Below are 13,373 nucleotides of genomic sequence, written 5' to 3' on the forward strand. Positions count from 1 at the left end.
AATTCCTATTTGAGGGAGGTTTGCAAGGTGTCATGAGGGAAAAATGAAAATGGAAGTCAAAGTTCCTATTCTCAGGGAACTTAAATTTATTGGTTGTTAGCACACACCAACATGGCCTACTATTAAAAGCAACATATTATAAAACAAGTTGTACACACATTCCCATTTCAAAACAAAACTCAAAACTCTCTCAATCTGCATGTATGTGGCTCATGCACATCTGCATGCTTTGAAAGGGTGTGAAAATGAATACACCAATTACCCTTGAGTTCGGGCAGGTGAGGGAGCTGATGGGCTAACATAAGTGAGGTAAAAGACTGTTATTTCGTATAGTTCCATGCCAGGACTTCCATTTCTATCCATGATTGGATTTAACCTTTTTCTTTAAATTTCTGAAAAATCAAATAAAATATATGAAATCAAATAAAAATGGTTTTCAGACACTGGACAACAGGCAGCATAGGGCGAAAATCCCTGAGAAAAGGGAAACAAGTGAGGTGAGCCCTTCTCCTGTCCCAATATTGCTTAGAGAGAGCCTGGTGTTTCACTGAATCAAGGAGACAGAGCTCAGAGATGAGGGGCCAAGGCAGCTAGGATTTGCAGGGTACAGTATGGGAGGGAAGAAGACTGCAGAAAAACTTCTAAGATCTGTAGGAAGATTGCCCTTAAATCTTCAGCTGTGTATGAAGAAACTGTCTGAGGGAGGACCAGTGAAAATCCACCAGAAAGGAGCCAGTAGAACAATTCTGAGAGTCATGGAGAGCTGGGAACAGCTCACACTGCCAACAGCCAAAATGAAGAAATACATGGGATGTTAGATTGAATATTTAGAACACTATTTCCTCAGTAGTAGGAAAAAATTAGAAAAGGCTGCTCAAGTCCTGCCTAATAAAGCAAAAATGCAAGCCTTGAAAAGATAAAGGTTTTCAAGTAATCTGTGTCCCAGAGTGAAGTTCAAACAAAATTAAAGGAATAACACAAAATGAAATCTAGCACCAAACAATGTAGTTTACAATTTCTACAATGTAAATATAGTTTACCAGTCAAAAATGATCAGACATGTAAAATATGACCCATAATATCAATCAACATAAAAAGATCTAGGACATATTAGTAGACAGAATAAGTAGGCAAGGGCATTGAGTTATTATATACTCCACATGTTTCAGAGGTAATGTATAAAGCATGAGCATGTTAATGAGAGACATGGAAGAAAATTTAAAGCCCCAACCTGAAAATCTAGAGGTGAAAATACAATATTGAAGATAAATACACAGGATAGGATTAATATCAGATCAGACATTCCAGACTAGATTACTGAATTTGAAGACAAAACAGTAGAAATGTTTGAAGCTAGAACATAGAGAAAGATGAAAACAATGAATAGCATCAGTGAACTGTAAGACATATTCAGAAGTCATAATAGTCATGTAATTAGAACTGAAGAGGAGACATATTTTGGGGGCAAAAAGGCCTACAATTTTCCAAATTTGATGCAAATTATAACCCACAGATCCAAGAAGCTCAAAGCCCAAGAAGAAATAATAAGACAACTACACAAAGCACATCATAATCAAATTACCTGAAACAAATGATAAAAAGAAAATCTTAAAAGTAGCCAAGAAAAAAAAAGACACATTACATATTGAGCAACAATGATTAAGAATGTAGCAGAATTCTCGCTAAAAACAATGCAAACCAGAAAACAATGTAAGCATAATTAAAGTATTGAAACCAAAAACTGTCAACCTAGAATTATCAACTCAGTGAAAGTATCTTTCAAAATGAAACCAAACAAATCTTTTTCAGAAATATAACTCAATGTTCTTAGATGTTTTTATAATATAAATATGGACAATTTTTACAATTTCAAGAAATTCACTATACCTCATAAATATAAATATTATACAAATAAATGTGGATGTGCTAAGAATAAAAGGTAGTCAAGTTTGGGGGCATTAGAAGATAGAAATGGAGACAATATTGTTATTTGCTTCAATGGGCTGAGGCTCACCAAATATGAAGTTCATGTGATACCAAGTAGGAGAGAGGAAAGAAGGCCTTGAATAACAGCAGAAGAGTTTAGATCCATATGAAAGACTACAGGAAGCCCCTGCAGTTTTTGAACAGATGAGAAAAGTGGTGAATAAAGATATATTAATATCTCTATATATAAAAGCCTAAACGACTGTTAAGACCAAAATGACCAGTAGCTATGACGCGTACTGACCACCAGGGGGCAGACACTCAAAGCAGGAGCTGCCTCCTGGTGGTCAGTGCACTCCCACAGCAAACCTCCTATGGCCAGCCAACCTCCCCTGGTCCCTCCCCGTGGCCGGCAAACCTCCCGCGGTCCCTCCCCCCATCCAGCAGGCGACAGGAGGCCCTAGCCAGCCCAGCCCCAATCGGGACTGGGAGAGACAGCCCCAATAGGCCCTGATCACTGGCCAGGCCTAGGGACCCCACCCATGCATGAATTTCGTGCACTGGGTCTCTAGTATTATATATCTGGTAGAGAACTGATAGTATCATATAACTAAAAAAAAACTCACAAAGAACTAATAGTATCATGTAACAATCAAAACTCATTAAAATATGTACTCATCTATCAATTCTAGATGAGAGGACTCTTCCATCCTCGGGACATGGACTCTTGCAATTACAAGATCCTTGTGGTGGATCAAGGGCCAGGAGCCAGGTGAAAATGATAAACATCTAGATGGGAGCCACCTGTGCCTACTCTCAACCCTTCTCAACCCCTTCAGCTGGTCTAGCACGTTTCAGCACTGTCATGTTTGTTAATTTATGTACCAGAGTAGAAATCCGGAAACAAATTAGGCTTTTCCATCATCCTGTGTATTGAAATGAAAAGTTTTTTAAAGACAAGAAATTATAAGTTCCCTTTTAGAATTTCCTAATAAAGTATCTAAAACTTGAATTAAAATGTAGTGAAAAAAGAATCAGTAAAGTATTTAACCCTCACAATCATCGAAAGTAACCTAGAACCACTGAGAATTTCCTAACCATGCTAAAATGACCAGAAGAGGGCAGAGTACGACCAAATGGTATTTTACTTTTAGATCACACAGGAGCTCCTGTGACTTTTGGCAAAGGCTCATTAAAAAAATGTTTTTAAAAATACCTTGTTCATCATTTTACCTTATCCTGCTCCACACCAGGCTCTCTGTACACAGTCCACCTCTGCCCATCATCACTGTATAGAATTCTGTAGGCTGACACATAGTAGTTATGCTCCACCATGGTGGAGCCAGTGGTCACAATGCCTGCGGAATGGAGAGTTGCTTTCATTAATGCACATGGTCTGGTCTTTGAAGTTTGTTCACCATTGAAACATAAACAATGTTCAAACATTTTTGCCCATTACACATTACCACATCTAAGTGCAAGGTTTCATTATAATAGTACTGAAATCCTTGGCTTTGTTCTCTGGTAGAGACTGTGAGAATTATGAGCACACGTAAGGAAAGAACCATTTTATTTTAGCAGCCCGTGTTCATAGCCTGTGTTCATATCATTGTAAAATATATTGCACCTACAGAGTAAAAATGACTTCCTAGGAATGAACAGATTAAAGATGATTACTAGTATTATTTTCAGTACCAAAGCAAAATAAATCTTTAACGAAACCAACCCCAACCAATTACGCTGATTACTTGCTAGATTGCTCTAAATAATTAAATTCATACTCAACACATATGGAATATTATTTATAGCACTTAGAGTACACTCCTTGAACATAAATTTCTTTTAATGACTATAATAGATGGTTATTTCAGATGTCTCCAGATCCCTTTACTGAAACACTACCTTAAAAGAATCTTATTACAATAAGAAAAGCTAATAAGACTCAAATACCAACTCCTCTCCTCTGTCATGCTTTTTATAAAACCATCTTTAGTAACATTAACACCAGTAAAAAAACAAACTTAAAACCATATAATTAAATTTGCAGTGACTTAAGTTTCTATAAAAATCTTAGATGTCAGCAGGTTTTAAAATAAAATCGTTAAGTTGTTCTAAAAAAATAATAAATTGTTCTAAAAAATTACATCTCTTAACCTGTTATCTTCTTCTCCTTGTTGAGATCTATTTGTAACCACTGATACTCATCAGTGGCAAAAGCAGCCCAGGGAGGCCCCGGTTTCTTCAGCCTGGCCTTTTCGGGTCTCCAGCTGTTCTCCTGCCCTGTGTGGTCTGTCCACTCCAGCACAGACGAAGCTGTTATCTGAGGATCGGCAATCACACCAGATTCCATGCCCAGAGTTCCATAACAACCTGAAACAAAAAAGAAAGTCACTGCTTTTCCAGCTATAAACTTAAAATCTATACAAACTTGCTCACTACGAACTTTCTATTTTATCTTTACACACTAAAGCAAATACTACACTGTAATAGAGAAATTTCAAAACTAGGCACATGTTTTTTGGGTCTGTGTTTTGTGTCTTGTCAGGAACTGTGTATATTTATTCATGAGCAATCATTAGTTTAAAGGTGATATATTACCCTCTCCCCAGAACAAGCTCCCAGGTCAATGGGTGACTCACACTCCTTTGGGTGTTTGCTCAAATGTTCCCTTCTCCCTGAGGCTTGCCCTGATCCCATCAATCCCTCCATCATTGCCTATCCTTTCTCCTTCATTTTCTACATATTTTATAATATTATAAACAACACATAAATACTAGTAATAATTGACTTATTCACTGTTTATTGTCAATCTCTCACTACCAGAATGTAAGCTCCAGGAAAGCAAAATCTTGTTGATTCTGCTCACTGTTTTCTTCCTAGATCAGAACAGTACCTGACAAATAAACGAAGGCACTCAAATATTTTCAGTCAAATGAAGGAATTACTTCTTCAAATAAGTTCAAAAATCACCTTTCCTAGAAATTTTCCTTGCTTCCATGATCATTTTCCTATTAACATAGAACTTCATTTATTTCATTCATTATGTTATTAAATGCCCTTCTAACTTCATAGGTACTATTGTGACAACTAAATAAGAAAGTACAACAAACAGCAACTAGCACAATGCCTGGCATCTAGTGTTCAAAAAAATTAGCTATTATACAAATTACTAGAGGCCCCGTACATGAAATTCGTGCATGGGGACGGGGGGTGTCCCTCATCCTAGCCTGCACCCTCTCCAATCTGGGACCCCTCGAGGGATGTCCGACTGCCAGTAGGATTGGGCCTAAACGGGCAGTCGGACATCCCTCTCACAATCCAGGACTGCTGGCTCCCAACTGCTTGCCTGCCTGCCTTCCTGATTGCCCCTAACTGCTTCTGCCTGCCAGCCTGATCACCCCCTAAACACTCCCCTGCCAGCCTGATTGCCCCTAATTGCCCTCCCCTGCAGGCCTGATCACCCCTAACTGCCCTCCCCTGCAGGCCTGGTCCCCCCCAACTGCCCTCCCCTGCAGGCCTGGTCCCCTCCAACTGTTCTCCCCTGCAGGCCTGGGTCCCCCCCAACTGCCCTTCCCTGCAGGCCCAATTACCCCCAACTTCCCTCCTCTGCCTGCCTGGTCACCCATAACTGCCTGCCCCTGCTGTCCTGATCACCCACAACTGCCCGCCCTTGCAGGCCTGATTCCTCCCAACTGCTCTCCCCTGCTGGCCATCTTGTGTCCACATGGGGGCATCCATCTTTGACCACACGGGGGCAGCCATCTTGTGTTTTGGAGTGATGGTCAATTTGCATATTACTCTCTTATTAGAAAGGATAGTAAGTTATAAAGTCCATGAAAGGCTTACCACTCGTCTTAAATGTGAAAAGACTTGTAGATAAGTGTCCCCTGAAAGAGAGAAAAATTATTTTTGGTGACATATCACAGAACACATGACTTCCCCATATTTGTCTTTAGTAAACCTTTTTGTGTTTTTATTTTACTGTATAAAGAACTGAGTATTCTCTGGCTATATATTAGACAACGGATACACTCCTAGTTAAAAAAGTCTCATTTCTAATCAGAACTTCTGACATCAGCATAAATAACTTTCTCTACAAGTATCTAGTTCCTAGTTTCATATATGATTGTGCAAATGTGTCCTTGTAACCTTGAGTATATATTTCTATTTTATCTCTTTTTCATGAAATAGACTCCTAAGCCTTTCCTGTGGCAACTGCTTCTGGTGAAGAGCACTGCAAGGGGTAAGTCTCAGACAAGGAGGTTCCAATTTCCTGGAGTCAACAGGCTACTGCTGAGACTGCATTTGTTACAGGAAATGAGCATGTCTAGAACAAGTTACGGTGCTGCAGGGCAGCACTGCACTTCGATTTCAAAGTATGTGGCTCTGCCTTAAGCATAACATCCAGGTCATTACAAGTGGATGCAACTTGTCCTTATTTAAGTACTAAATAAGCACAAAATTCATGCACAGGGGGTGGGGGGGGGGCTCCCTCAGCCTGGCCTGCACCCGTTCCAATCCAGGACCGTTCGTTCAGGGGAATGTCCGGGACCCCTGGCTCCTAACTGCTCACCTGCCTGCCTGATCGCCCCTAACTGTCTCTGTTGCCAGCCTGATTGCCCCCTAACTGGTTCCTGCCGGCCTGGTCATCCCCTAACTGCCCCCCTGCTGGCCTGGTCGCCCCCTAACTGTTCGGAAGGAAGGTGGACATCCAGGAGATGGCCAATTGACCCGGTCTAATTAGCACATTACCCTTTTATTAGTATAGAGGAGAAAGAGAATTCATAAAAAAAACTCTGTCTAAAGGTAGAACATGAGAAAGAATGAAAGGATCTGCATAAAAGCATCTAGAAGAAATCAAAAGAAGGAAAGGGAGCTGACTGCATACTAGTGATGGGCCGATAGCCCAGGCATGGCTTGTTCTGTGTGGCCCGTGAGCAAAGCATGGTTTTTACATGGTTAGAGGGTTGTAAATGAAACAAAAAAGGGATAAATGACAGAGCCATGTGGCCCAGAAAGGCCTAAAATATTTGCTAGCTGGCCCTTTACAGAAAAACTCTGCTGACTCCTGCTTTCTACTGCTGAGGGTGTGGTCCACTCCTGTCTTCTACATGGAAACTGGCCCAGGGCCTCTGAAGAGAAGCTGGTTTCAGATAGACTTAGTACTGTGTGTAGGACTGAGCATACCCAAGAGTTAGGATTCACAGACACAGATGAGGAGTACTGCATTTCTATCTAATGTCCGAACTTCTGCTTATTTATGCCTAGTCTAAGTTTTGTAAAATAGTGGAATGTCATGGGAACCATGAAAATACATTCTGAAAATATTCTCTGAGAATGAGACGGAGATTCATAATATTACCACTTCTGATTAACGTCAAAATTTAATTCACATTCAAAGTGTTTCAATTATTCTCAATTCCTCCTGGGTCACACAGGCTATAAGGAACACAGTAGTTAGCGTTCTGGTCTTTAAAAGGAAGTATGGATTTGACAAAATACTTCTAGACTCTTATTCTATGCTTTTTTAACACTTAGAAAAGAAGAAACAAACCAATCAGGCTTGCAAATGACTACTTTTGGACAGAGAACAAGCCAAGTAGTACGACCTTGCCTGTCCTCCCCAGTACACTCAGACACTGAGCACACAAAAATATAAGAGCTAAGTGCACAAACGGTATTTCCTGAACACCACTAACTGTTACATTGATGAGGCCTTACCCGTCCCATCCCACCCCTGCCCAGCATGCTTATTATAAACAGCATATATACTTACACCACAGACGTGACGTTGTTAGCCAAAGAACTTTCATAGTACGGGATACCTTTACTAATTACAACACTGATCTGGCCACCCAGGGTGTTTGACACCACTCCTGCATGCACGCCAGCCATGCACAATGGCGAGGACTTGAGGAAGGGGAAAAAAAAGTCAGTTTTGTTCTTTTCTTTTGATAATTCATAAATAAGACTTACACTTCCTCAAGAAATTAGTTTATCTGGGCAGTTTTCTCAATAAACATGGGACAGATTATTGATGCCATAACATAGATTTTTAGAAGAAAAATAATAAGACATTACATATTACCAAAAACAAATAATTCCTAGAAAAATATCAAAACAAAAATATACAATAGGTACACATTTACCTATTCTGAAATTTAAAAGCACAAAGTCCTATTACAACTTTAACATAGTCTATAGGCAACTTACATCTCTATATCCATGAGGGACTGTGCCAGATATCTCAGCAAAAGGAAGCAGACAACCAGCTGGGCAGTACTTACTGTGAAATAAAAACAAGTTAAAGGGCACATACCACGGTGCTTTTTTGGGGAAAAAAACACAAAAGCATCACATATCCATTTTCAGTTCAATGTGAATATCACCATCTCACCACTCTGAGAACCAGCACTCCCAAAAAGCCCTTTGCTTTCTCCGACCCGCCCACACACATCTTTACCCACAGATTTACAACTGTCTCTTATTTACATGCAGCTTTGATTATTTCATTTCATAATGAATACAGACATTTCTACTGTAAAGTCCATTCACCATATTTAATAGCTACATGATATTCTAGTCTGTGGATAAAACATATTTATTTTACCCATCCCCTATTGATCAAATTTATGTTGATCTAAAAAAATGTTTTGTATTCTTTCATTCACTCACTCACCCACCCACGCACTCAAGACATTTACTTGAATGTGTATTTTGGTCTAAGTGCTGGCACAGGGTTTGCAAATGTCAACCAAACAAACATGGCTCCTGTCCTCACTGTGCTTACCTTCCAGTGGTGGGGAAGACATTAAAGTGATACACAAATAATTAATTAGATTATGATCCCGCTATGAAGAAAAGGAACTCTATGAAGTAATTGGGAGGAATCTAACTTAATAAAAGTAATACACATTTTGAATAGACTTACTATGTGCTAGGCAGCATTCTAAGTGCTTCTGGTAATCCACATGAGAACCCTACTTGGTAGGTTCTATTATTATCCTCATTTTACAGATGAGGACACTGAGGAACTGTTGGGTCACATCGCTGGTAGGTGGCAGATGCCTCCAGGGTCTGCTCACAACAGGCTCTGCACTGCCTGGGTCAGGGCGTCAGGGAACGGGCTCTGAAGAAGGGCAACGCACCCCCCATCGAAAGGCCCTGCATGTCCTTGAGGCAGGATGGCTGCGTGCGGGGAACTGAGGATGACCAGGGCAGGTGGGTTGCAGTCAGCAAGGGGGTTAGTGTGAGAGGAGGCTAACGTAGGGTCAAGGGGCCACATCAGGCCTTGTGGGCTACAGTGAGGAGCCTGGAATACAATTCTAAGTAAAAATAGAACGTCAATAAAGGCTTTTGGCAGTATCTGTACATAATCTGGTTCATATTTTTAAGAGAGTACTGTGGCCACTGGGAAGGAACCATGAGTGGACGCTGGGACAGTTAGGCAGACAGTGCAGTAAGTCCAGGCGAGAGAGAATGGAAGCTCGCATGTGGGCAGTGACAACGAAGCTAGAGAGTGGAGGGCACAAGATAGCGCACCCTCTTCAGGGCTGTGTGCCATACACTGATGCCAGAGCTACCTCTGCAGACCAGGATCCCCCACAAGTGCCGAAGAGCGACCCATCCCACGGAGACAGAACCATTTCTGAAGACAAAGCGAAGGTTCTTTGTGAAGAGGTAGCGAGTTGCAGGGAGGTTAGTGAGATGGTCTCAGAAGATGAGAATGACTTTGCCAAGCAGAGTGGTGTAAAGTGATCCCAGGTGAAAGTTCTGAGAGCTCAGAGCAGTGAAAGCAATCCACAGCCATTTCAAAATGAATGCATGAGATGAGATTAGAAAAATGGCCCAAGACCCTGGGACAGGATCCTGAACACCAAGCTAAGGAATCTGGATGACTTTTGTCTTAATTAGGAGCACCTGAAGATTTGTAAGCTGGGGAATGAGGAGGTATGTACTTTAGAAAATAACTTGGCAGCAATCTCAATAGCAGCATAAGGCCAGCAGCAAAGGTTAGAAATGGAATGAAAAATCAATTAGAGGTTCATTCTAGTCTAAGCATGGGATGAGGGCATAAAGCATGGAAATCGTAGTAGAAATGCTTACTTGGGTAAGAACACTGAAATTTCATAATAGCCTAAACCCGTGGTCGGCAAACTGCAGCTTGTGAGCCACATGCGGCTCTTTGGCCCCTTGAGTGTGTCTCTTCCACAAAATACCACGGCCTGGGCGAGTCTATTTTGAAGAAGTGGCGTTAGAAGAAGTTTAAAAAATTTGGCTCTCAAAAAGAAATTTCAATCGTTGTACTGTTGATATTTGGCTCTGTTGGCTAATGAGTTTGCCGACCACTGGCCTAAACCATTCTCTTGTCCTTTTATAGAAAAGACTAGAGGCCCGGTGCACAGGTGGGGTCCGGCTGGCCCCGCCCCGATTGGGGTGCGGGGGGCCGGGGGAAAAGGAGGGGTCATGGGAGGTTGGCCGGCTGGCCTGCCCCCCCGCAGTGCACAATATAGTGACCTGTTGCTTAGGGTCTAATATATATAGATAAACTAAAGGCCCGGTGCATGAAATTCATGCACGGGTGGGGTCCCTAGGCCTGGCTGGAGATCAGGGCCTATTGGGGCCGTCTTGCCCAGTCTCGATTGGGGTTGGGCAGGCCAGGGCCTGCCAGCTGACGGCTGGGGCCTGCTGACTGCCAGGCGGGGCCAGAGGGACGGGGAAGATTTGCCAGTCGGGGGAGGGAATGGGGGAAGTTGGCTGGCTATGGAAGGTTGGCTGTGGGAGCACAGTGACCACCAGAGGGTAGCTCCTGGGTTGAGCCTCTGCCTCCTGGTGGTCAGTGTGCGCCATAGCGACTGGTTGACTGGTGATTCAGACATAATGGTCACTTAGGCTTTTAAATATATAGATAACTCTTCTACTTTTATTAGCAGTTTTGCCAGATTTTGAAGAGCAACTAGTTTTACTTTGAAAGTACATTACAATTATATTTTCATTGTGGAGAGGATCCAAATGCACAATTAATGAAAAATTTAAACATGGTAACTCAAGGCTTTAAATAAACTCTGGTTTATTGAGTGAGGTCTTAGAACAATGTCTATGTCACCATGTACATTAATCGTAAGTGTATAAAGAATGAGGATGAAGTAGATAAAGGTAAATTTAAGGGGGGGAAAAGGGTACAAATATAGTCATACCTGAACTCAGGCTCCAAAAAGCTGGATGCAGTGTCTAAACAAGTAATTAGATCTAGAAAAACAAAAATAAAAAAAGGGTTCAGTAATAGATTTACTCTTGCTGAAACAGTTTCAAATCCCAAATCATATTGTTCTAAATTTCAAAATTCTCAACAGCTATCAAAGTAGTACTAATAACGTTTTACAAATTTTTGTTAATCAAGATTTCTTTCTGTTTTAAGTATATTGATTTCTGGGCTATGCATCCCCAATGCTGTTTACTACATCACCTCAATCACATATATACAGGGTGGGGCAAAGTAGGATTCTAGTTGCAAGTAGGTGAAACAGAGTTTATTTTTATATTATTTTCCATATAAACAACTGTAAACCCACTTTTACCCCACCCTGTATATGGAAGGTACACAGATAAGTATAATTTATAGCCTTTAAATGGCTTCTATAAAATGTAACTCCCCCCAAAAATATTTTAGTTATTGTGTTACTAAACATGATCCTTTGCTGGTTACAACAGGAAAATGATGACAAAAGAGAGGTGAGTTAATTCTGAATAACTGCAACTCAAATCTGGCCCATGGATGGACCAGCAGCATCAGCATTTTCTGGGAAATTAGAAATTCATACAAAGAGCATGGAAGTGTGCCTTCCTCTTGAATTTTTTGGAATAGCCTGAGGAGGATAGGTTTTAGTTTTTCTTTGAACGTTTAGTAAAACTCCGCTGTGAAGCCATCCAGACCAGGGCTTTTATTTGCTGGAAGTTTTTTGATTACTGCTTCAATTTCATAGGTAGTTATCGGCCTATTCAGGTTTTTTTATTCTTCCTGATTGAGTTTTGGAAGATTGCATTTTTCTAGGAATATGTCTATTTCGTCTAGGTTGTCCAGTTTGTTGGAGTAGAGTTGTTCATAGTATTTTTTTTACAATCCTTTGTATTTCTGTGGGGTCTATTGTTATTTCGCCTCTTTCATTTCTGATTTTGTTTATTTGGGTCCTCTCTCTTTGTTTCTTGGTGAGTCTGGGTAGAGGTTCATCAATCTTGTTTATCCTTTCAAAGAACTAGTTCTTGATTTTATTGATCTTTTGTATATATTTTTTTTGTCTCTATATCATTTATTTGCATTCTGATATTTATTATTTCCTTCCTTCTGCTTACTCTGGGTTTTTCTTGTTGCTCTCTTTCTAATTCTTTGAGTTGTAGGGTTAGATAATTTATTACCAGTTTTTCTTGTTTTTTGAGGTAGGCCTGTAGAGCTATGAACTCCCCTCTCAAGAATGCTTTCATGTGTCCCATTAATTTTGGATTGTAGTATTTTCATTGTCATTTGTTTCCAGGATGCATTTTATTTCTTCTTTGATCTCTTTGGTAACCTAATCATTGTTTAGTAGCATGATAATTAGCCTCCAAGTGTGATTTTTTTTCACTGTTTTAATTGTAGTTGATTTCTAATTTTATGCCATTGTGATCTGAGAAGATGCTTGACATGATTTCCATCTTCTTGAATTTGAAGAGACTTTGCCTGTGTCCCAATATGTGTTCTATCTTTGAAAATGTCCCATGTGCACTTGAGAAAAATGTATTTTCTATAGCTTTGGGGTGAAATGTTATGAAGATATCAATTAATTTCATCTGATCTAATGAGTCATTTAGGATTGCTGTTTCTTTGGTGATATTGCTGATTTTTTTTTGTTTAGAGGATTTATACAGTGGTGTCAATGAAGTATTCAAGGCCCCTACTATGATTGTATGAACCCTCATGCACTGCTGGTGGGAATGCAGACTGGTGCAGCCACTATGAAAAACAGTATGGGGTTTTATCAAAAAAGTAAAAATGGAACTCCCATTTGACCCAGTAATCCCACTTCTAGGAATATATCCCAAGAAATCAGAAACACCAATCAGAAAGGATATATGCACCCCTATGTTCATAGCAGCACAATTTACAATAGCTAAGATTTGGAAACAGCCTAAGTGCCCATCAGCAGATGAGTGTAATGAAAAACTGCGGTACATCTACACAATGGAATACTACGCTGTGGTAAAAAAGAAGTAACTCTTACCATTTATAACAGCATGGATGGAACTGGAGAGTATTATGCTAAGTGAAATAAGCCATATCATTCCACATGATCTCACTCATTTGTGGAATATAATGAACAACATGAACTGATGAACAAAAATAGATCAAGAGACATAGGAAGCATCAAACAGACCATCCAACCTCAGAGGGTAGGCAGGGGAGGGGAGGTGTT

The 13,373-nt window shown here is 40.5% G+C and overlaps 1 protein-coding gene across 2 annotated transcripts in view; it reads right to left on the reverse strand.

Annotated features, from left to right (window-relative positions):
* Positions 1 to 13,373, reverse strand: part of DCBLD2 (discoidin, CUB and LCCL domain containing 2) — a 104,566-nt gene that overhangs the window by 23,383 nt on the left and 67,810 nt on the right. For both annotated transcript variants that reach the window (XM_079766833.1, XM_079766832.1), the window contains 6 exons: positions 11,124 to 11,175; positions 8,140 to 8,212; positions 7,703 to 7,836; positions 5,773 to 5,813; positions 4,081 to 4,296; positions 3,160 to 3,284 (listed from right to left, as the gene is read on the reverse strand). In XM_079766833.1, coding sequence (XP_079622959.1) covers positions 3,160 to 3,284; positions 4,081 to 4,296; positions 5,773 to 5,813; positions 7,703 to 7,836; positions 8,140 to 8,212; positions 11,124 to 11,175 — 641 coding nt within the window. The remainder of the gene's footprint in view (positions 1 to 3,159; positions 3,285 to 4,080; positions 4,297 to 5,772; positions 5,814 to 7,702; positions 7,837 to 8,139; positions 8,213 to 11,123; positions 11,176 to 13,373) is intronic.

Source organism: Cnephaeus nilssonii, assembly GCF_951640355.1.
Source record: "Cnephaeus nilssonii genome assembly, chromosome: 3".
Taxonomy (NCBI): domain Eukaryota; kingdom Metazoa; phylum Chordata; class Mammalia; order Chiroptera; family Vespertilionidae; genus Cnephaeus; species Cnephaeus nilssonii.